The 22,834-nt window shown below is 42.7% G+C and overlaps 1 protein-coding gene across 1 annotated transcript in view; it reads left to right on the top strand.

Annotated features, from left to right (window-relative positions):
- Positions 1-22,808, top strand: part of COL9A3 (collagen type IX alpha 3 chain) — an 82,047-nt gene extending 59,239 nt beyond the window's left edge. Inside the window, exons 23-32 of the mRNA XM_042465059.1 lie at positions 2,342-2,395; positions 5,048-5,119; positions 7,773-7,808; positions 8,545-8,589; positions 10,539-10,571; positions 15,591-15,737; positions 17,429-17,483; positions 19,403-19,585; positions 20,416-20,493; positions 21,409-22,808. Of these exons, the coding sequence (XP_042320993.1) occupies positions 2,342-2,395; positions 5,048-5,119; positions 7,773-7,808; positions 8,545-8,589; positions 10,539-10,571; positions 15,591-15,737; positions 17,429-17,483; positions 19,403-19,585; positions 20,416-20,493; positions 21,409-21,587 (882 nt within the window). The 3' untranslated portion in view covers positions 21,588-22,808. The remainder of the gene's footprint in view (positions 1-2,341; positions 2,396-5,047; positions 5,120-7,772; positions 7,809-8,544; positions 8,590-10,538; positions 10,572-15,590; positions 15,738-17,428; positions 17,484-19,402; positions 19,586-20,415; positions 20,494-21,408) is intronic.
- The last annotated feature ends 26 nt before the right edge of the window (positions 22,809-22,834 follow it).

Below are 22,834 nucleotides of genomic sequence, written 5' to 3'. Positions count from 1 at the left end.
AATTCTTCTCCTGTTTGGCTCTTCACGTTCTTCGAAGATAGGTTGTGTATGTGTGTGTGTGTGTGAGTGACCACAGCCCTCAATTTCTATGATATGTCCTGGAAACAACATCTAGGACACAGGCAAAACGTGGACATTCAGAGCACCTAGTCCATCTGGTAGAGCTGCGGTAGACAACATTTAAGGGTCTAGGGGCCTTTTTTGCTTTCCCCTAGACTTTATACCTTCCTTCCAATATTCCTTAACTCCAACCACAGTGAAAAAAGTACCCCCTCAGCAATTTTTTTGTAGACCAGGGTTCAAATTCCAGCTCAGCCATGGAAACCCACTGGATGGCCTAGGGGAAGGCAATGACAAACCCACTCTGAAGAAACTTTCCAAGAAAACCCAGGAATAGGTTTGCTTTAGGGTTGCCATAAGTCGGAAACAACTTGAAGGTATACAGCAACAACAGCAGCAGTTTTTACAAACTGAAAGTTAATGGATGGTTACTTCATGATTCTAAAACCTGATACGTAGCCTAAAAACAAGCCAGGAGTTACATATAAATGGCCATTTGCCCACCCCAGAAGTAGCTAGGGAGACAGTCTGCCATTGGGGGTGGGGGGTGGGAACATTTTTCAGCACGTGGTGCAAGTTAGAGTGATCCTTGGCAGGGTTAACTTTCCGCACTCCTGGCAAGAGTGAGAGGGGTAGACAAAAGGTTTAGCAGCTTGAAAAACATCTAAAATTCAAAATAAAGTCCAGTGTAGATTCAACAGCCCACTGATTTGGGAGCAACACCACAGATTTTCCTGGAGGTAGAGCCAGCCTAGTTTGAGTGGTGGATTACAACTACAAGATACCAGGGTTTGAATCCTTGCTTGGCCATGAAAACTCATTGGGTGATCATGAGCAAGACTGCATCTGCACTGCAGCAATAGTGCAGTTGACAGTGTTTAAACAGCCATGGCCCAATGCTATGGAATCCTGGGCTAGAGCATTGCCTTGTCTGTAAATGTATTCTTTGTTAATTAGTCTTGGTGTGCTTTTTTTTAAAAATGTGAATGGTGTACTCTCATGCATAATGCCATCACCAGGGGCTACACCTTGTAACATCACCCTTGATGCATCACCAAGGAGTAGTGTCCGGGTCTCAGACTTTGGCCCTGAAATCTCAGAGCCTGGGATAGACCTGGCTTTACAACCATATTCACTGCTGCCTGAGTTCAACAAGGTTTGTGAGCTGCAACTCTAGCACCTGCTCCTGACAGAACCATGACCCAAGTGCACTGCCCACCATCTCTCTCCTCACTTCTGGCTTATTTGGTGCACCTACAGTGTGAAAGCATAACACATATGCAGAATTCCCTGAGACTTAGTGCCCTGAGACCTAACTACCCTAATCACAGACCAGGCTCCAAGGGCTGTTGCAGTAGCTGTTGCATAATTTCAGAACTGGCACAAGGGTAGTATCTGGTACAGTTTCTTTTAATTGTGCAATAAGTTGCACAGCTAGTTTTGAAAATGATTCAACAACCTATTGTACCATCTCTTGTGCAACTGATTATACAACAGTGCAATCCAAATGCAACTCTACTAGCAGGGATTTTCATTCCAGTAGTATGATTTTGGATTTAGGACCACATGACTAAATAAAAGCAGGCATTTTCTTTTCTCCTCCTCCTCCTTGTTCTTGTTTTTCGGAAAACGTGAAGCAAACAGGATTGTAGGGAACATGGAAGAAAATGACATTTAAAATTCCACCATGGCAATAAGGTCTAGGAGAAAACAAAGCAGACTTTAAGAAAGTTCATAATGCCATGGCTGTATATTAAATGCTTGGCAGGTGATTTGCTGAAAGGAAGCCTTGCAAAAGATGGAATAAAGTTGTTTTTAAACTGATGAATTCCTCATCACTTAACAAAGCTTCTCTTAGGAGTCTGCCATTCAACATTAGGATTGTCAGCATGAAAACTGGAGACAGCTCTGTCCCTTGAAAGATTGGACAGCAGGGAAAACTTCAACAGGTGTTGCTTGCTACCTGGTTTGTGATAAGTGGCACCTGGTGAAATTCCCTCTTACAACCATTGAAGGTATATCAGCTGTGTTCATTTTTCATTCTGGCAATCCTACATAAACTCTTTGAAGAGTTACAGTTATGTTTGACAAATTCATCTATGCAGAGTGGTCGGGAGGAAGAAAGATGCTGCATGGTTGATATGAATATTCTTTCATCTCAAGACCCCGTCGAGCTTACTTGCTGTTCACCGCTATGATCTTTGGAATAGCGGTATATAAATAAAACAAATAATAATAAATAATCTCTCTCTCTTGATTTTCTCTCTCATTTCCCCCCCAGGGAGCAATTGGACTACAAGGCCCCATGGGAGCACCAGGTGTGAGAGGTTTCCAGGTCAGTCAAAAAGCAGCCCCAACAAGTTTGAACAAGGTTGAAGAACCTTTCCCTAGTTGGCACCAAGTGTGGCACATTTTGGGAACTGCTCTGGCGATAACTAGGTCTCACAAAATAGAACACACACACACACACCCCAAAAAACCTATGTACATCTTATTTTCTGGCCCAGCTCAAGCCTTCAGACTTGGAGCATGGATGGATAACTGTTCTTCTAGAAAGTGGGAGGTTAAGAGTTCAATCCCATTCTGGAAGTAACAAGGCAGAAGCTGATGTTGTTTTGGCCTGATGGTGCAGTGGTTAAATGCCTGTATTGCAACCACTCACTCACAAACTGCAAGGTTGTGAGTTCAGTACCAGCCAAGTGCTCAAGCTTGACTCAACCTTCTGAGGTTGCTAAAATGAGTACCCAGCTTGTTGGGGGCAACTAGCTTACACATTATAAGCTGCTTAGGGAGTGCTTAAGAGCACTGATAAGCGGTATAGAAATGTACTTGCTATTGCTATTCCACTGGCAGAAATGTGTTGATCCACTCTGGCCAGGCCTTGTACCCTGCAAGGTACATCCCAAAGATACTGGCCAATATTACAGATCAGCAACTTAGTTACTCATATTCAGCGAAAAAGAATCTTCTGACTCAACCACCTCCAACCTACCTTAACAGCTACCAACCGCTTCAAGTAGTGGGGCTGATGGGTCTGTTCTCCTGTCAAACAGGGTAGTTGGGGAGTGGGGATGGGGTCTGTTCTGTCAAATAGCAGGCTGATGTTTCCATTCCCTTCCTGTCAGCAATTCCAGTGTGACAAACAGAAGCACTGGAATTGTAGCAGTTCCTTCTTGCACCATTAATCATTGACAGGAGCAGAATGGGAAATGTCATTTTGCAGCACCCCAATCAACTGATGCCCAGTGGCATCCCCATCGCTGTTGTCACCTGTTGCAGGGGGTTGCCGGAGGGGGGGGATGGCAGCAGCCAAAAAGATGCATTTGCTCCTTCTCCTTTACCACTGCACTAGCCTTCCTATGAGGAGACTTTTGACGCCATAGCAAAGCAGGGGTGGGTGCACTCAGCATTATCATTCATCATGGCAGCAGTGGCTTCTTTGTGAGGAAACCTTTGCCCCAGCAGCAAAGCAGGACCAGACGCACCTGACTTTCACTGTCTGGCCTCCCCTGAGGAGACTGTGGCCACCGCTGCATACCCCAAAGGGGGTACGTTCACCCCTTGTCACTCCAGAGTGGTTGGAGGGCCAGATTGGTGTTACCCTTGTTCTGGGGTATCACTAGGTATGGGCCACACAGTGATCTCCCCTATTGACACCACTGATGCCACAATCAATGTGAATACCCAACAGTTATGATTGCATAAGTCCACTTTATGCACTTGTAACTGCTCAACAGGATGTCAGTCACAGCAAAGAGACCTGAGTTCTATCTCAGTACATAGACTACGACCGCAACCATAGCTTCTGCTGTTGCTGCAACCACTACTGCCACCACCTCCTCCTCCTCCTTCTTCTTCTCCTCTTCCTCTATTTTATTTAAAGAATCATAAAATCATAAAGTTGGAAGAGACCACAGCAGCCATCCAGTCCAACCCCCTGACACACAGGAACCCAGAATCAGAGCACCCACCCCCCGACAGATGGCCATCCTGCCTCTGTTTAAAAACCTCCAAAGAAGGAGACTCCTCCACACTCTGAGGGACTGTGTTCCAGTCAAACAGCTCTTACTGTCAGGAAGTTCTCCCTAATATTAATGAGGAATTTCTTTCTCTCTAGTTTAAATCCACTGCTCTGGGTCCTAGTCTCTGGGACAGCAGAAAACAGGCTTGCTCCATCCTCAATAGGACATCCCTTCAAATATTTAAACAGGGCTATCATATCACCTCTCAACCTTCTCTTCTCTAGGCTACACATACCTAGCTCCCTAAGTCTCTCCTTACAGAGCATGGTTTCTAAACCCCTCATCATTTTGGTGGTCCTCGTCTGGACACACTCCAGCTTCTCAATATCCCTTTTGAATTGTGGTGCCCAGAACTGGATACAGTATTCCAGGTGAGGCCTGACCAAAGCAGAATAGAGTGGCACTGTTACTTTCCTTGATCTAGACACTCTATTTCTGTTGATGCAGTCTAGAATTGCATTGGCCTTTTTAAGCTGCCGCATCACACTCATGTTCAACTTGTGGTTTTATTATACTCTGCCTTTTCCCCAAGACTGGGATTCAAGTTGGCCTACAAATTAGAATACTACATTTAGGGCACAAAAACCAAATTTATAGATATGGGATGGGGGATACATGGCTCAGCAGTACTACATGTGAAGAAGATCTTGGGATTATTGTTGAGGAGAATGGGTATTTGGAGGTAGTACAAGGTTCCAAGGTGCTTGAGGGGAGTGCTGGGTATTTATTTTACTTTATTTTATTTGTTTGTTTGTTTTACATGTTAGGAGGGTTTTCTATGTGGTTTGGGGATAAAAATTACAAGAAAACCACATAATTTTCTTTTTGAAGGGGAAGTATTGGGAAGCTTCTGGAGACTAGTGGGCATTAAAGGGACCACAAAAGTGGGTTTCAGGGGCCACCTGAGGCTCACAGGCCACACTAGGATTACCCTTGCTTGAATGGTTTCCCTTTCCATTTTTCAGGGTCGGAAAGGTGCAAGTGGAGAGCCTGGCCTACCAGGTCCCACTGGTCTCCGTGGAGAGTCTGGTGAGAGGGTAAGAAGGGAAAATACCTTCTGTAAAGTGAATGCTGGACCAAATGTGACTGGGTTAAAATGACTACAGAGAACATTACTATTCTGCAATTAATCTAATGGTTGGCTTGGTTCAATTCAATTCAATTAACTGAATTGACATCTCATTTACACGTTAACAGATTGGTTAATTTTCAATTACATTTCAACCTTAACCCAAATTGCAGGTGCTGAGCACCACTTTAAAACTTTATATTTCTCCTGCGTGGTGGAAGACAAAGGCCACTTTTTTAAATTATGAAACCTTTCACAAAACATGACTATATTGTGAGGGGTGAGGGTCTGTGAAAACTCTGGTCTCACAGCTCTTTATGGCAAGAGCCATGCAGCTTGTGATGATTTTGCAGTGCAACACAGGTAGAGTTTCCTGACCAAAGGAGACTGAGCCTGGGTGACCATCCTTTTGATTGAGGAAGTTTCAAACTCACCATCACTCACAAACCCTGAGGGGGAGCATAAACTTACACAGCAGAAGATGTTGTTGTTGTTACTACAATATTAGCAACAAGTACAACAACCATGCTAATTTATAATGCCCTTTCTACCAAAGGGTGGGACATCAAACACATACCATTAGAGACTATGGCCTTTTCTTCATGGGTCAGGATACTAGTGGGCAGCCTGGAGTATCTTGGCCTGACAATTACTCCAATCCCCCCCCCGCTACCTAACCTTCCGTCTCTGTGCCATGGCAGCTGTCTGCACAAGTGTCCCACTGACCCACCTAGTGCATCTGCCGCTGTCATGGGTCACTTGCTTCTGAGTGAGGCACTCAGCAATGGCTTGGCACCTCATCCTCAGAGGGAGTGACCCATGAAGGCAGTGGCAGCTGACACACCTGTGACTCAGTGGGACATCCATACAGACAACCATCCTGGTGTGGAAACAGAGGGCTCTGGATCATCTGGATCATTTTATGATTCTTTGATCTGGTGTAATGTCTGGGGCTGTGAGTCTGTGGAGAGCAGGCTCAGGGATGCAGGTCAAGCTGGCAAGGAAAGCTGCTCCCTGCATCCGAAAACTCAACAATGACTGCAAAGCCCATCACTGTGTGAGTAGCTAGGAAATGTGTTAGCTAGTGCGTTTAGGCTTTTTATTACGTTGTCTAATAGCTTGCCTGAAATGAACATCTTGTAGCTATGCTTTCTGTACCTGCAAGGCAAGGAGGTTTTGCATGAGTGACATCTTTTTACTCTACTCTGCTTATTTAGAATAAATATTTTTCTTTAAAAATATCTGTTGTTTCTGCTCCTGTACATGTGCCTTAGCTTGGTTGCTGATTGCTTAAGCTAGCAAGGAAAAGGAAACTAAGGTGGGTTACAGACCGCCAAAAAGCGGCGGTCTGCTGCCGCCACCGGTTGCAGCATCCGGGAACCACAGCAGCCAAACGGCGCAGTTCCTGGACGCGGCAAAGAAGGAGCATGAAAATCGTGCTCCTTCCTGCGCCCCGGAAGAGACGCTGCAAGTGCCGAAGCGCGCACTTGTGGCATCATTTCTGGGACGCGACATGCGGACGCAGCGCATCCGCTACGTCAAGATGGCGGCGGCTGTGTGGAACGGCCACCGCCATTTCGTACGGACTCAGTTCGTACTAGGGTTAGGGGCATCTGGAAGAGATGCCCCTTTCTAACCCTAGTATGGACTGAGTCCATGCTAGGGTGCCCGTTTGTAATGGGCCTACGAGTCCCTAGCAAGTCCCAGTGTGTTGCTAAAGGGAATTCATTGGAAAATCCAGTGGGTGGTGGCAGCGAGAATAGAGGATCTCAAGGGGTCTCATTCAGCTCAGCAGGGAGCGGGAATGGAGACCTAGGAGACTCTAGAAGGGAAATAAGGGATCCCCTGGGGGTCAAGAGCCAAGCACAGGGTGGCTGGGTGGCTGCTTGGACCTCTGGGATCATCACATCTGGAATAACAGGTAAGTTTTTTTAAACTAATTTTAGAGTGTTATATCCCAGTTCTGATGCAAAATATGCTGGATGTTGCCTTGACTGCTCTCACAGGAATGCCCAGTCAAAAGGATCTCCAAATTGTAATATGCCCTACACCAGTGGCAGCTGATGGCTTCCATATTAATTGGGCAATGAGCTATCCAAAGTGCTAGCTAGATGCTATCCCCAAATTACATTCACTGCCCAATAACATGGGAACCACCAGCTTCCATTGCTATAAAAAGTTAAAACATTTTAAGTTGATTCATCAGTCTTTGAACCAATTTGGGCACAGAGGTATGCCCCCCAAAAAAAGAAACCCATAAACATATTTGCCTCATATTGCCCTGGTTCCCAGTCTGTCAGAAGAAAACAATGTGTAGCCATCATGGATGTAAGAAGCAAGTATATCTGCTCATATGTAAAGTTAACTTCAAGACTTTCCCAACATGGTGCTGTCTAGATATGTGGGACTGTAACCACCATCACTCCCAACTAGCAGTGCTTGTAGGCAGAGGATGGGAGTTGTAATCTAACAACACCTGGAGAAGACTACTGTAGTTGTGAAGCATTCTTTAAACCACTTTTGCTTTCTGGGAAAAAAATCACCTTAAACCTTTTGGCCTGGTGGATTAAGATGGATTCTCTCCTCTATTCATTCTTTACTCATCCTCTTCTTGTTCCCAGGGTCCTACTGGAGTTTCTGGACCCAAAGGTAATCAGGTAAGCTAAAAATTTGAATCATCTCTGTCATTAATACTGCACATCTCTGAGTTTAACAACTGTCCAATAGCCCCTGCTCCCTATTGAATCAAGGTGATTTACCTAAGAATTATCTTAAAAGCTCTCATTTGGTCACTCCAGTTTGGCCTGTGATTGTTGTTACTTTACTACTGTTGCTACCATCTTTATTGTTATCATGTCATCTTTCAGTATAAAAATATTATGGAAGCATATTAAAAAAAATTTTTTTAATTACTTAAAACATGAACAAACACACCAAAAAAGAACATTAATAGAATTAGCAACTAATAAAAAATTGGTCTTGGAAAAGTTACTTTTTTGACTGCAACTCCCCAAATCCCTCCTCAGTGTCACTACTTGTTTTGCTAACTGGGGGTTTTTTGGAAGTTAAAAAAAGGAACATTTCTAAGTGTGCCCTCAGGTAGTCATAAAAGAGCAGTCCAAAGAGTCCCAAAGGCCCTCTTGGACACTCCATTTGAGGACCAATCTGAAAGAAGTTAAATGGGCTTCCTTGTGGAAAGAGTGCCACACATTTGGTCACATCAAAGACAAGGAGATCCTTACTGGTGCATCAAGTTCCCTCAAATCCCTGGAGGCGTTGGAACTGACCGGCATCTCATGAAGTTTGGCCTGAGAGCACAAGTTGTGAAAGAAAGCAATGTAACTTGAGTTTTCTTTATTAATAGTAATGCCCATGTTCTGCTTCCATTTCCAGGGCATTGCAGGAGCAGATGGCCTGCCAGGTGATAAAGGAGAGCTGGTAGGTGATGTTACATCTAGGAGCCTCACAATGCATTGCAAGATGAAGTGGAGATTGGGTGGTGGTGGTATTATTATTATTATTATTATTATTATTATTATTATTATTATTTATTTTTATCCTGCCTTTCTCCCTTTCTCCCGATAATGGGACTCAAGGTGGCTAACAACATAAACAATACAGAAGTATCAATAAAATTATAAATATAAGATTTAAAAACCAGTTAATCAGTATTTCAAGTTAAAAACATTAAACATTAAAAATATAAAAAACACTGTAGTCCTTCCACATTTGTGGCTTTGGCTTTTGTGGATTTGATTATTCGTGGATTTCATTAATATGTTTTCTCTAGGAACCTCTCCTCCAGCATGACTCTGCTGGAAGTTGACCATAGAATCATACTGGAGGACCTAGAGATTCCTAGAGAAAACATATCTCTAGACACTTGTAGATCTTGCAGCACAATTTGATGGCCAACCTCTACCTGATGTTGATCCAGAGCCCTGCTGGTGTAGTAGTCAAATGCCGGTACTGCAGCCTCTCACAACCACAGAGTTGTGAGTTCAACCCTGCAGGGCTCCAGGGTTAACTCAGCCTTGCATCCTTCCGTAGGTCACTAAAATGAGTACCCAGCTTGTTGGGGGCAATTAACGTGCACATTGTAAACTGCTTAGAGAGTGCTTAAATGCACTGATAAGTGGTATAGAAATGTAATTGCTATTGTTACTTGCTATTGCTATCACTGAGCTGTGCTTGAGGACATAGAGGTTCCTAGACAGGTGCAAAAAATTGTGGGTTTTTTATTAGCAGTTTTTCCACTTTTACAGTGGTCCTGTGCCCCTAACTCCAATGAATATGGAGGGCCCACTGTACATTAAAAGATTGTATACCAGCTTCCAGAGCTGTACAACATTAAAAGTCCAACCCTAACTATTTTATAAAATCCTGATTGCACAGAAACGTTTTGACCTGACATTGGGAGGAAAGCAAGGATGAGGTCAACTTGGTGTCTCAAGGGAAGGAGATCCAGGGCCTGAGAGCAGTCACCAAGAAGACCCTCTTCTTTGTTCCCACCAAACACGTGTGAGAATGTAGTGGGACAGAGTAAAAGGCCTGTCCGGATGATCCTAGACCTCTACTAGGCTCACAAAGAGAGATATGGCCCTTCAAATAACCTGGACCCAAGCCATATAGGTATCCTGGGCATGTTGTGCTTGTTAGAAGCGTGATCATGACTATTTCATATCGTAGTACAGTGCACTACGTCATACGTGGCTTTTAGCATATGCTGAAAGCCACGGAGGAAAGAAGGGGTGGTGCGTCCCATAGGGAATAATGGGGCGCGCGCCTACGCCACTGCGCTGACGGACCGCCACATGCACAAGCCCCATTCATTTAAATGGGGCTCAAGCATGCGTGGAATTTGCTTTATGCAAGGGAGTACAGAATGAATCCCCACATAAAACAAGGGTGCACTGTATTACTGTAATCCAGTAAGATCCTTAGGGGAAGGCTTTCTCTCAGTCCCACCAGTGCCATAGGTACAGAACCTTCTCAGTGGCTCCTCTCACCCTCTGGAACTTCCTTCCTCAGAAGGCTAGGTTGGGCCCCTCTCTGTGCTCTTTTCACCAGCAGACAAAGATCTTCTTAAGCAGGTTTTAATGAGGGAGCCTTCTTATGGGTGGGTACTCTAACTTTAACTTTTTATGTTTTAAAATGATTTTATATTGTTTATTGCATGACTTTATAATTAGCAATATTTTAATTATGTTTTAAGGTTTCCCCTCCCCTATTTTTAGCACATTTTATCTTATTGTTTGTTTGTGAATAACCTTTGGTCCCAGATCAGCAGAATATAATTGCAGTCAATCAATCAATCAATCATATCTAATTATTTAGAAATGATTTTTTTTCTTTCTGTTTCTTGCTTTCCTCCCCCTCCCCTCCAGGGTCCTTTTGGCCCAACTGGACAAAAAGGAGAGGTAAATTTCATATACTGAATGTCCAAATGTAAAATGATTTCTTAAGAAAATAAAATGTGAATTAATGCACTCTCTGTTCAGTTTATATTCCCATTTGTCAAATCATACTCTTCAGAATACACCTATCTCAACCTCTCCTGTGCACAAACCAAGCTACAGATAGATGTTCCTTTTTACTTCTTAACCATTCCTTCTTAGCCAGCTCAGATGTCCAATGTAATTACAAAACACATTACTTTTTTGAACAAAGAGATTCCCATCTCCATGCCAATGCAGGATCAATTCAGAATCAGTTCAGTGTTCCCACTATGTTTACCATGATCGAATGTCTCCGTACCATTTTAACCTTGTTGCCTTTTACATTTGCCATGTATTGATTTAAAAGGGAGGCGCCTCCATTTCCAGGAATGATACAGCGCCATCCGAATGGATTTGGTAGTGTACTCACACTACTGAAGATGCAGATCATTGCTGCTCTTAAAAAAAGAACTGCTAAGGTTTCCAGTGCCAAATGCACTGGTTTAAGTGGGCTTTTCAGCCACCCCCCTACAAACTGTGGTTGGGGCAAGTGTGACTGTCACAGAAATAAACCAGTTCCAAGCTAGTTTATTTCTGTAATGTGAATGGCTCCTTAGACTTCCTGGTCTATTGGCAGGTAAGAATTTAAGAACACGATCCTAACTGGCCAAGATGCTCAAAATCCAGTTGAGCTGACACTAGGCCGGCTAAAGCTGTGCTGAATCGGAATCTGTCTCACCTTAGAGGTGTTGGAAATTTCTTTTAAGATTACTTTGGCCTTGGCCTACCTTTGTTCTAGCATTTCATCTGTGTCCCTGGGCCAGTAAAGTTTAAGTTCTGGCATAATGTGCCCAGATTCCTTGCCCTCAACCCTTCTTCATCCCATTTTGATTCTTCAGTGAGCAGACCTCAGCCAGCAGAGCAGTTCGGCCAAGGATATGGTTTGCTGGCAGATCTCAGCATCCAGCTGGTGGAAGACGATTCTGTCAGAAGAAAAGCATTTCTCCCAGCAGAAAAAGATTTCTGCCAATTTAGGCCTGTGTTAGTATTGCACTGTAACTGTAGACCAGTGTAATCTAAATGCATTACCGTTATACTGCATGGTTGCACATACTGCAGACAAGAATTAAGACAATTGAAAGCTTGTAATAATGAGAGGTGCACTGTTTATCTCTTAAGGTCTGGTGAACCAAAGCCTAATTCACATATGCAAGCTATGAGATGTGGGTGTTGTTATTCTCAGTTGCTCAGTCTACCAGACTGTATTGACTAGAATTTTGGCACTATCCATGATTCACATTCTATCCAAGAATCTAGGAAACAGTGTATTATTGTCAGATAATGTGGCATGCTCTAAGTAGTGACATCTTTAGTAATTGTGATAGTGGGATCCTATCTATAGCAATTGCAATTGGATGTTTTATCAGTTCATTTGGAATTGCTCCCATAACACCTATCACCACGAGATGGTTTCTCTTCCCCAACATGCTTAGTCCCCATTTGTAGGTTGTGATGATGATGGGCTATCAGTCTTGATGCCGTCAGGATTATCAATCTTGGTGCTGTTGATAGAGCCTTTTTACCAAACCCGCCCCCATACCCAGATGGTGTACAACAGTTTTAAAGTAAACAATAAAACAAAACAAAACAAAAATCCCCCAAGAAAGGTTTTACAAAAGCCATTAAAACAACTGCATTAAAAAGTAATGTAAAAGGCTAGATTAAAAAGAAAGATGTTAATACCTTTTCTGAAAGCCAAAAGAGTGTGAGCCAAGCAAATAATTCTAGCGGCATTATATTTCACAAATAAGGAGCAATATAGGAGAAAGTACTTTTGTCCATGGCTGTGACAGATGGATCTTTGCAGGTAGCAGCATCCACACAAGAAGCTCTGCTTCAGATCCTAATAAGTGAACAAGCTCTGAGCAAGTAAGGATGTCACATAGTCAGGCCATAAGCCTCTGAAGATTTTAATGGCTAAAATCAACACCTAGAATCAACACCTAGAATAAAGGCCTAGCACTGAGCTTAGAAGTACAATTGACCCTCTGTATCCACGGATTTGTTATCCACAGTTTCAGGCATTCATGGCTTGAAAATATTCAAAAAATATTTAAATTCCAAAAAAGCAAATGTTGATATTACCATTTTTATAAGAGTCACCACTTTACCATCCATTGTATTTAATGGGGCTTGAGCATCCATGGATTTTGGTCCTGGAACAAAACCACAGCAGGTACCAAGGACCCACTGCATGTACAGGTTGAGTCTCCCTTATCCAAAATGCTTGGGGCCAGAAATGTTTTGGATTTCCAATTATATGTAAATAGCGAGAAATCCTGGAGATGGGACCCAATTCTAAACACAAAATTCATCTATGTTTCACATACATCTTATATAAATATCCTGAATGTAAATGTATGCACAATATTTTTTAATAATTTTGTACATGAAACAAAGTTTGTGTACATTCAATCTTTAGAGAGCAAAGGTGTCACTATCTCAGCTACCCATGTGGGCAGTTTAGGATTTTGGAGTATTTTGGATTTCGATAAGGATCCCGATAAGGGAGACTCATCCTGTAATTTCCTTGGTAGACAGTTTCAACAGGTAGTTTTCCCTGGGGGTAAGCCCCTTATGAGAATTGGAAGTAAAGGGAAATAATTCTTTTATTTATTTACTCAATTTATACCCGCTTTTCTCCCACCAAAGTTTTGGTTTTTGGAATATTTTGGATTTTAGAATTCCGGATAAGGCTCAGCCTGCATAAACTGAATGAACTAGTGCCAGCAGTGTTGCCAGTTTCTGGGGCATTCCCTGGAATCCGGGTAATTTAATTAATTTTTTTTACGGAGATTTTGACTGAATATTCCGGTAAATATTGGGGAATTCCAGGGATTTTGGATTTTGGTAAAACATTGTGGGGAATATCTTCAAGGTTTGTTGACAACACCTCCACCCCACCCACATCACTCTGGGTTCTTGCCACATGCAGAATGGGACATAGGAAGAGTGTTATTGTATGAGGAAGTTGCAGTGTTCCTTCTTAGACAGTTACTATGGATCCAGACCTTCTTTTGTGTAAATATAGGTGTGGTACAAACCACCAACAAGCAGAGTACCAGCGCCGGCATTAGGGTACATGCTCCCTAACCTAATATGTCATGGCGATGTAACAATGGCAGCGCCCTGTATACCTGGGCGCTGCCATTGTTACGTAAGCGCCGCACGGTATTTGCACAGCACCGTGCGGCACATACGTAACCAGTGCACCAGCGGCACACTTGTTACACCGCCACCACGGCGTAAAAAGAACCTGCTTTTTGCAGGTTCTTTTTCCGCCGGGGGAAAGCTGTGTGGTTTGGCAGCTGCAGCTTCTCTCCAGTGGAAAAACTGCCACCGCCAGCCCAGACCTTCAAGAAGATATGTACTGGGCCATAGATAGCACTTCTTGTACACACAAAAGAGAAGATATGCCCTTCCAGTGGTAGCCTTTCAGATTTTATGTCTAGGTTGAGAATTGTGGAGGTTGCTCAAGGCCCATAGGACTAACCCAGACCACATACACAAACACAGAGACACACACAGACAGCATTGCTGTGGAGGGAAGTCTAAAAGTGGCCTGTCACTCTGGCAGCAATTTCCAAGTGATCTTACTGATCATTTAAAGGATCTTTCAGGGAGGCCTGAGCCTGTTTTAGTCCTATGGTAGTTCCCTCCTCCCTTCAGAAAAAAAAGCTAAAAATGACTTTGAAAATGGTGTAGGAGGCAGCAGCTAAATGGGAAAAGAATAAAGCCCTATATGTACATGGAAGATCATCTGTATCTTGTCCTATATGCTTGGTTTTAATGTCATTAGTATTATTAGTTTTGGAAATTGACATCCTGGCTTTCACCAAAGTGGTCAGAAGTCAGCTCAGGTCATGAACAAGAAACTATAGTGATATAAAGAATGCCTCAAAGTTTAATTTTGGGCCAGATTTAGAGGATTTCCACTGTCCTCCTTTCTATGGCAGCTCCCCCCTTTAAAATGCTACACAGGCATTGCTAAATGGGGGGAACATGTGAGGCTGGATACTCAGGGGGGGAAAATCAGGCACAGGGACTTTCCATAACAGAGTTTTTCCACAAGCAGAAGATAGATTCCGGGTTCAGTCATCAACAGGAGAAAACAATATACAACATTGCTCCAATAGCCTATGGTTCAAAATAGAAGTGGCATTAAATCTGCCTGAATGTAGGTTCCATGTCCTTGTATTGCATGGGGCAGAGATGGGGGGTTTATTCTCAAGCCCATGTCTCAACAAAAATCACACACACACACACATTGAAACTGCTATGTGCATAGGGAGATATGACTGTTGACATTCCTGCAAGCTTGTTGTAGAAGATGCAGATAACAACAGCAGCTATTCAGTACATTTTTAAAATTCCATTTGCACCCCATCTTTCCTTCTAAGGTCAAAGGGGGTTGCTTAGTGGGGAGTGAATCAAGAGCAGCTTACATTCAGCAAGATCATTAAGGCCTCATTTCCACTACATAATAAACCAGTTTTCAAATATATCTGACTCAGTTTAAATGGCCCTTGTTCGCACTTGCTCCGAATTCCTGGCACAGTTTGTCAAAGGGCCCCAGTGCTAAACCCATTTAAAATGCTTTTTCTGGATCGGCTGATTTCCCTGCATCTTTTGCAATGAATCGATTCAGTGCTAGTGTGAACGAGCTGCAGATCTGAATCAGTTCCCTGTGGCACAGTCAGCCCTGTGACGCGACTCCATGTTGAATCGATCCATTGATGAATGTGAACGCAAAGTGGATTAAATTGAAACGGGTATGGTTTGATCACTACTTCAGCAGTGTGAATGTCTATTCAGTGCTAGATCGCTTCTTCAATTCGACTCAAAAAATGGATTATTCTGTAGTGAGAATGAGGCCTATATTCTTCAGAACCTTTATATCTTGCCACTGGGTCAACATCTCTCCACTTCTTATCTTTGTAGCCAGGAAAACGGGGCGAGCTGGGCCCTAAAGGAGTCCAGGGACCAAATGGAACAGTTGGTGTGCCAGGAATTCCAGGACATCCAGGCAAAATGGGTATACAAGGAGAACAAGGAGTCCCTGGGATTACTGGGAAACCTGGCTCACCAGTAAGTATAGCCTCTTCATCTCATTTGCTGTTGCATCTATCCATTTTATCTCCTTCCGTTTTTCCATTCAAGATGCAGCTGTTCATAAGAATGTTGTCCAGTTAAAGATGTCTTAATGAGCAATTCCTTGTTGGGATGACCCACATTGCAGCTATCCAGAATCTTGCATTTGCTCCAGCCAGGGTGAAGGATTTTGTGTATTGGAGCCAGCATGGCATAGTGATTTGAGAGTTGGACCATGACTCTGGAGAACAGGAATCCCTGCTCAGCCATGGAAATCCACTCACATACTCAGAAATGTTCAGAAAACCCTGTAATAGCTTTAGCTTAAGGTTGGCATGTCAGAAATGACTTGAAGGCACATAAAAACAACAACCATATTTTCATGTTTTCTTCTCCATTTTTGAAAAATTAAATCTTTCTCTTCCATAGTGGGAAAGGGAGTCCCTTCAGCTTCCAGCCTGGAGCATTTGTTTGACGTGTTGTATGTTTAGGCAACAAGGAAGCTTTTGGTTCTGGAAAACTATAGCATCCACAGATTAAAGCCTCGTGGAAGTTGCTGTCTATCAACACCTTGAGTGCCACAGTTTGCCCAACCCTCATGTACAGAGATAAACCAAATTTATCTTCTTAACTCTGCATGCCCACAGATTACGGCAGGGAAAAGAGGGAGAGAGAAGTCCTATTTAGGCAACCAAGATAGGGTTAACTGGACATGGGAGGAAAGCAGGAAGCCTAGGCCTGTTCCCTTCTCTTGTACCTCTCTTCACATGAAGAGCACTAGTCCAAAGAGAAGAGTATTCTCTAGATCTAAATTATTTCTTCATGACTGGAAATCCAGATTTTTCTAGGCTTCCGACTACATGGAGAGCCTCCACATAAAGTAGAGGCTTTCTTTTTCAAACTACTGCTCTCCACATGAAGAGAACGATTATCAGTCTTGCACCCTTTGCTCACACTTTCAGTTAACTCTGATGTGAACACCTAAACAGGGGTATGGTCTAATGATGAGACATCACTCACTAGTGTAGAAGGGACATGTCAGGATGTAAGCAGCACAAAAAGTGAAGTGGGCAGCAGAGCAGAAGGTGAGTTGCAATTCTGCATGTATCAAAAAAGGGATGAGCAATGACTGGGTGGTGCTAAAACAGGTTGGGCAACTGGGTAGCCAATTTTCTCTCCCCTGTGCCTCCCAGTGGGCCATGCTGGCACACCTGATACAACTAGTAGTGATGTTTCATCACTTCCCATTTTGATTTGGGCTATATTTGGGCTCTTTTCTTTTCTTTCCTTCTTTCTTTCTTTCCTTTTTTTCACTTATGGAGGAGCAATTGGTACATTTTGTAGCAGTGTTGAAGCAACTGAGAATGTGTGGGTAAAAATCTCCTTAAAAGAAGAAATTTTAAAACTGAGGTCTAGAGGCTTTGCAGGGCTGCAAGGGCTGCATATGGCCCTCTGTCTGCAGCTGCCCACCTCTGTGCTAAAAAGTTCCCATCTGGAAGCCATCTGAGACAGTAATCTGATTCTTTATTGTTTCAGGATTCCTTGGGGCCAATCCAATGTGTCATGGTAGTGGCTTAATTTAAAATCTGTCTACTTTTTGTAGAGGTTTGGCTGGTGATCACCCAATGCAACCCTAACTATTATGGCTGTTTGTGTCATTATATCAATATATTTTTGCTCGATTTCAGGGGAAAGAAGCCAGTGAGCAACATATACGAGAACTCTGTGGTGGATTGATCAGTGGTGAGTGTAGACAGATGTTACTAGATCTCTATGGAAGATCTGTTGATATCAGTTGTATGGATATAAGAAATTGTTTTCATGAAGGTTTCTGAAAAAAACAAGCCTAACAAGCTCTTGCATATTTTTTTGGGTAGATGTTCACCTTAAATTTAAATGCAAATTAAATTTAAATGCAAATGTAAGAATGTAATATGTAGATAAGACAAACAAGATGGCTGTACTTCCTGCATGAGATCCAGAGATGGAAAAAAGCTGTTGTATCACAACTCATGGTGCCTGAAAGATTCAGAGAGGTGCAGAGCAAAAGAGCAGCTTTTTCAGGATATGCATGCCACGGGCCACAGTGGGTAACAGGATACCACACTAGACAATTCCTTGATTTCAACCAGTCAGGGCATGCTTTGGTTCAGGGTATCATCTGAAGATACCTCAGGCGGTAAGAAAGATCTAGGCAAGGCTATGTGGTACATGACCTGGGAGCCTTGTTTATGCTGTTTTTAACTATTATTATGGTGGAAGGATTGGACAGATCTCTCTGGTTCATAACACACTGCAGAAATAATCCAGTTTGAGACTGCTTTAACTGCCCAATAATAATAATAATAATAATAATAATAATAGATTTATTTCTAGCCCGCCCAATCACGAAGAATCCGGGCAGGTTACAACAATAAAATACAACAAATTACAATAGAGTTAAAAAATCAAACCCTATACCTACCACCACCACCCATTCCCAGTACTAAAACAGAATTAAACAGTAATAATATTAAAACATTAAAAACATTGAACAACCAAAAAATAGGCAGAAACATTGGCGGGGGAAAATAGACAGATGAGGGGACAAATATCTCTATATCTGGGGAGGGTAACTAAGTTGGAAAGGCACCAGAGCTCTCTGGCAGAGAAGCCTAAATGTCTCTCAAAACTACAGTACCCAGAATTCCCTAGCATTGAGCCAGGGCAGTTAAGCAGTCTCAGACTGGATTATTGCTGCAATGTATTTTGGACCTTTATCACACAAACACCCCCAACCTGGAATAGAGTGGTGATTCCTGGCTCTAATGTAAGCAGGGGAAGGGAATTTCTTCTGGTTTTAGTGAGGCAAGGGAGAGAGAAGAAACAGCTGGTGGTTCATATCTCACTGGCTGGTACCCACTCTGCATTTTAGTCCAGACCTTGAATTAACTATCCGAGATGCTGATCTTTATTTCCTTTTGGTTAGCTCCTTCAAAATTTGTACTCAAGCCCAGAATGGATCACACACAGAGACATTTGAGTCACTAATTGCCATCCTCATTCTCGCTCTCGCTGCATCCACACTGCAGAAATAATCCAGGTTGACACCATTTTAATAGCCATGGCTCAATCCAGGAAATTGTAGATTGGTGAGAAATTGAACCTTCTCTGTCAGAGGGCTCTGGTGGCAGAACAAGCTATATCTCCCACAATTCCATAGCATTGAGCCATGGCAGTTAAAGTGATATCATACTGGATTATTTCTATAGTGTGGATGCAACCTCCCACACAGAGAGAAAGCACTGTTCGCAGCTCCCTGTCAAGTGAACTTTTGGTGACTAGCCTGAATTTGCTGCCATCTACTGTATTACTTTGTTATTCATCTGTAGTAAACATTTTTAAAAGAACCTTCAAATGTATTTCAAGAGTGAGTTACCAAAAGGAATAAAATCAATAATGTATACACATATACATTTGAAAATCTCCAGCGTTATAACAGCAGCATAAAACAAGCTGTTTTGGAAAAACTTGGGGAAATAAAAAGAAGTCTTTACCTCAAACTGAACAATGATAATGCATAGCAGGCACTATGCAAACCTCTTGGGGGAATTGTATGGAATTGCTCTGTTTCATGTTATGGAGTATGTATTATGGAGTTTTGTGTTTGTTTTTAATTTCAGAGCAAATTGCCCAGTTAGCTGCTAACCTAAGGAAGCCTCTGGCTCCTGGACTCACAGGGCGCCCTGGGCCTGCTGGTCCGCCAGGCCCGCCCGGGGCAACAGGAAGTGTCGGACATCCTGGTGCTCGTGGCCCCCCTGGGTACAGAGGGCCAACTGGGGACTTGGGCGATCCTGGTCCTAGAGGTAAGTGATGGTTCAAATTATAGCAGACCAGTGTTCATGTCAGAATCTGCTATGATGAAATGTCAGAATCTGCCATGATGAGAAATATGAGGGGATATAGCAAGGGTGATGTAGTGATATGTTAAAATGGGGATAGAGAAACAGAGCTATGGTTTACTAGAGGAAAGCACAGGAAGGGAAGGCAAACAGCAGAGAGATCTGTAATTCAACTCAAATGCAAAAACAGAGACTGGTGGACAATGGCTGGATTCTTCTGTTGCAGCTAAAATGCAGAGGAGTGGCTTCCCTGCATGGATATCCAGTGGAGCTTTGAAAGCTTGCAACATGTATTTTGTAGGGCTTTTCTCACACTGATGAAACAACAGCAGTGTTAACAGCCATTCCATTCTTGAGAAGTCTCACAGATGGTGAATCTTTTCATCACTGCTCAATATGCCATAACGGTAAAAAGGGAACATTCCCAGCATATCCAGTATAAATTGGGAAGGCTCAAGACCTGCTAAATCTAAAAATCCTTCATTCTCATATATCTGCCAGAACAGAACAAGGGGAAGGCTGTGTTGGTGCCATTTCCCCTCCTGTTGAACCCATTGGGAAAACTCAGTACCCACAGATAAGGGGGAAACCATAAGCCCACACTTTCTGCCCTGGCTTGGTTGAATGGTTCTTCTGCCATGAATTCTTTCTCACTTCCCTATAGGACTTGCTCTACAAATGTACGAGTCATAAAGCTGGTGATTTTCTCAAATGGATATTTTGTTCCTTATTGAGTATTTTTCCATAGTCTCATCTCATGTAAAGTTTATGCCTTTCCTGTGCTCTGACTGTAGGTGACTCTGGTGAAAGGGGAGACAAAGGTGCCATTGGCAAAGGCATTGATGGACCTGATGGAGACCAAGGTCCTCAAGGTAAGTTGACAGAGTGTCAATATTTTTGTGCGCATACACACACCATTCCCTGAATGGTGGGACATTCCATCAACAGCTGCTCTCAGCCCTTCGGCCACATCTCACCGGTTGTCTGAAAGGTGAAGCTGCTGCTGTTGCTGCTACACTATACTTTTCTTCCTCAAAGCCATTGATATTCTTGTTAACCTCCTGTTTGTAAAACTCAGAAGAGATTGTTTTGTTGTGCAAAGTTGCATAGGGGTGCCAGATGAAATAAGGACCATGGCTTCTGTAATTGTAAAAATGCAGTTATATTACTGTGTAGGTATAAACCTCAAAGGCGCATAAAAATAATAATGCCCAGAGACCCAGAAGGGTCAATTGTGGTCAGCAGACAGGGGTCTAGTTGCCATATCCTGCCCACAGACCAATTCTCCACTGCTTCACCAAAGGCAAAATCGAGGAGTTGAGATGTTTTCAGACCAGTTTTGTAAGCTGAACCTACTCTTACCAATACTGATGCTCCACATCAGTAGCACAGGAATATCACCATAAGCAAGCCATCATACAACAAGTCTGGAAAATGCCAGAAGTATAAAGCCCAATATTGCAGGAGAACTACAAGATGCTGAATGCAGTATTTGGTATGCAAGAGAGCCAGAGATACTGCAGTGCCTGGGGAAAATCTAGTATCGATTGCTCATACCTCTTGAGAAGGGCCAATAGCAGAATCTAGCACAGATGCAAGCAAGGGGGAGCAAAAAGTGCTATGGATTATACAAGCAACTGTTTTATCCAGAATGCACTGTTGGCCATAAGACAAACTGCAATATCCAAATTGTGATGTTTTTTTAGGCCAACTGAAAGGGCACAAAAATCCAGAGAAAGGTGCAGAGCATCATGCTGAATCTTTATGTTTTGATTCTCCACCTCTAGGACCACCAGGTGTTCCTGGAACTAGTAAAGATGGTCGGGATGGTGCTCCTGGTGAGCCTGGATTGCCGGGAGATCCTGGACGACCAGGTGCCACTGGGGTTCAGGGAACTCCAGGAGTCTGTGATACATCAGCCTGCATGGGAGCTTCCGTTGCTGGAGGGAAATCCAAAAAGTCATAAAATCACATCTAAAAGGAGCTGGAAAAGGGAACTGAATATTTAATTGAATTGTTTATACATGAAGATGGAAATACTCTTCTATTTTTTAAAAAAAAATGGAGGGGGCAGTTCTCCTGTAAAAATGCGTTAAATGGACTTTGACAATATATTTTAGTTCCAATGAACAAGAAATCAGCAGATGGAAACGTATACAATAGTATGTCCCCTACAATTTGTTTCCTATTTTCATTACAATATTGTTTGTTGCTTGCCCCACTAAAGAGATACCCCTTGGTTCCTGAAGTGTGAAGTACTTTCTGTTTAACATGCCTCCCAGACCCACACAACTGAGCCAAGTTCCTAACATTTTTTATAATGGCTTGCCTTGGTGCTAGTTCGTTTTAACATTAAATTCCATTATCCTTCAGGGCTCTAATCCAACCATATACAAATGTAGCTGTCAAGGCTGCGTGCACTGATCTGATCACCTCCTTGGACAAATATTAATGGTATTTATTATGTCTTTAAAGGTGTGCACTCATAGCCCCATCAGCTGGTCATGGACAGAAATTACACGCACATCACCTGTCTCTTTATCCGGCTTTGGACAAAGGATCGAAACATACATGTCCCTAGTTGAATTGGGGCAAGTAAGTGTATAAATAGAGAGCTAAGTAAAACAGAGTTCATATAGGCAGAATCCTGGACTAGGCTGAATGCTCATTTGAATGTAGACAATCCCACAACCATCTTTTGGCATACACAGTGGTGTTTTCCCAGGGTGTTGTGCCAACAGTAGTTCTTTATGCTGTTTCAGAAGTCATGTCAGAGGTTTACCTGAGTCTTTTTGTGTGTGTGGCGTGTCTCAAAAGCAAAGGGAACTGTTAAATGGAGGCTAGGGGCACAGAAAATGCCACTGGGCCATATTTCTTAAATATCTGCTACAACTAAAAAAGAATGTTTTCCAAATTGACTCTGCATGTGGAACACTATATCTATTTTACAGGGGATATTTTTCCATATTACCATATGGGAAATTCTGTATTGATATTTGATACCCTCTGCACACTGTTTGTAAGAACCGTACATTACAGGAAATTATAATTACCTCCTAAATAGCATGTGCATTGTTGTAAAAATTATTTTGGTAACATTGTACCTAACTGTTTGATAATAGGGTTGTTTTGCCAGTTCTATTATTTCCCCTGCTGGTTGGAAATAAAAGTGCTACACAAGTGTGAATATCACTGATTTAAACAGTATTTATT

The sequence above is a fragment of the Sceloporus undulatus genome, chromosome 4, assembly GCF_019175285.1.
Source record: "Sceloporus undulatus isolate JIND9_A2432 ecotype Alabama chromosome 4, SceUnd_v1.1, whole genome shotgun sequence".
Classification (NCBI taxonomy): domain Eukaryota; kingdom Metazoa; phylum Chordata; class Lepidosauria; order Squamata; family Phrynosomatidae; genus Sceloporus; species Sceloporus undulatus.
Note: the sequence above shows the minus strand (reverse complement) of the source record. Positions and strands in the feature narration are given on the sequence as shown.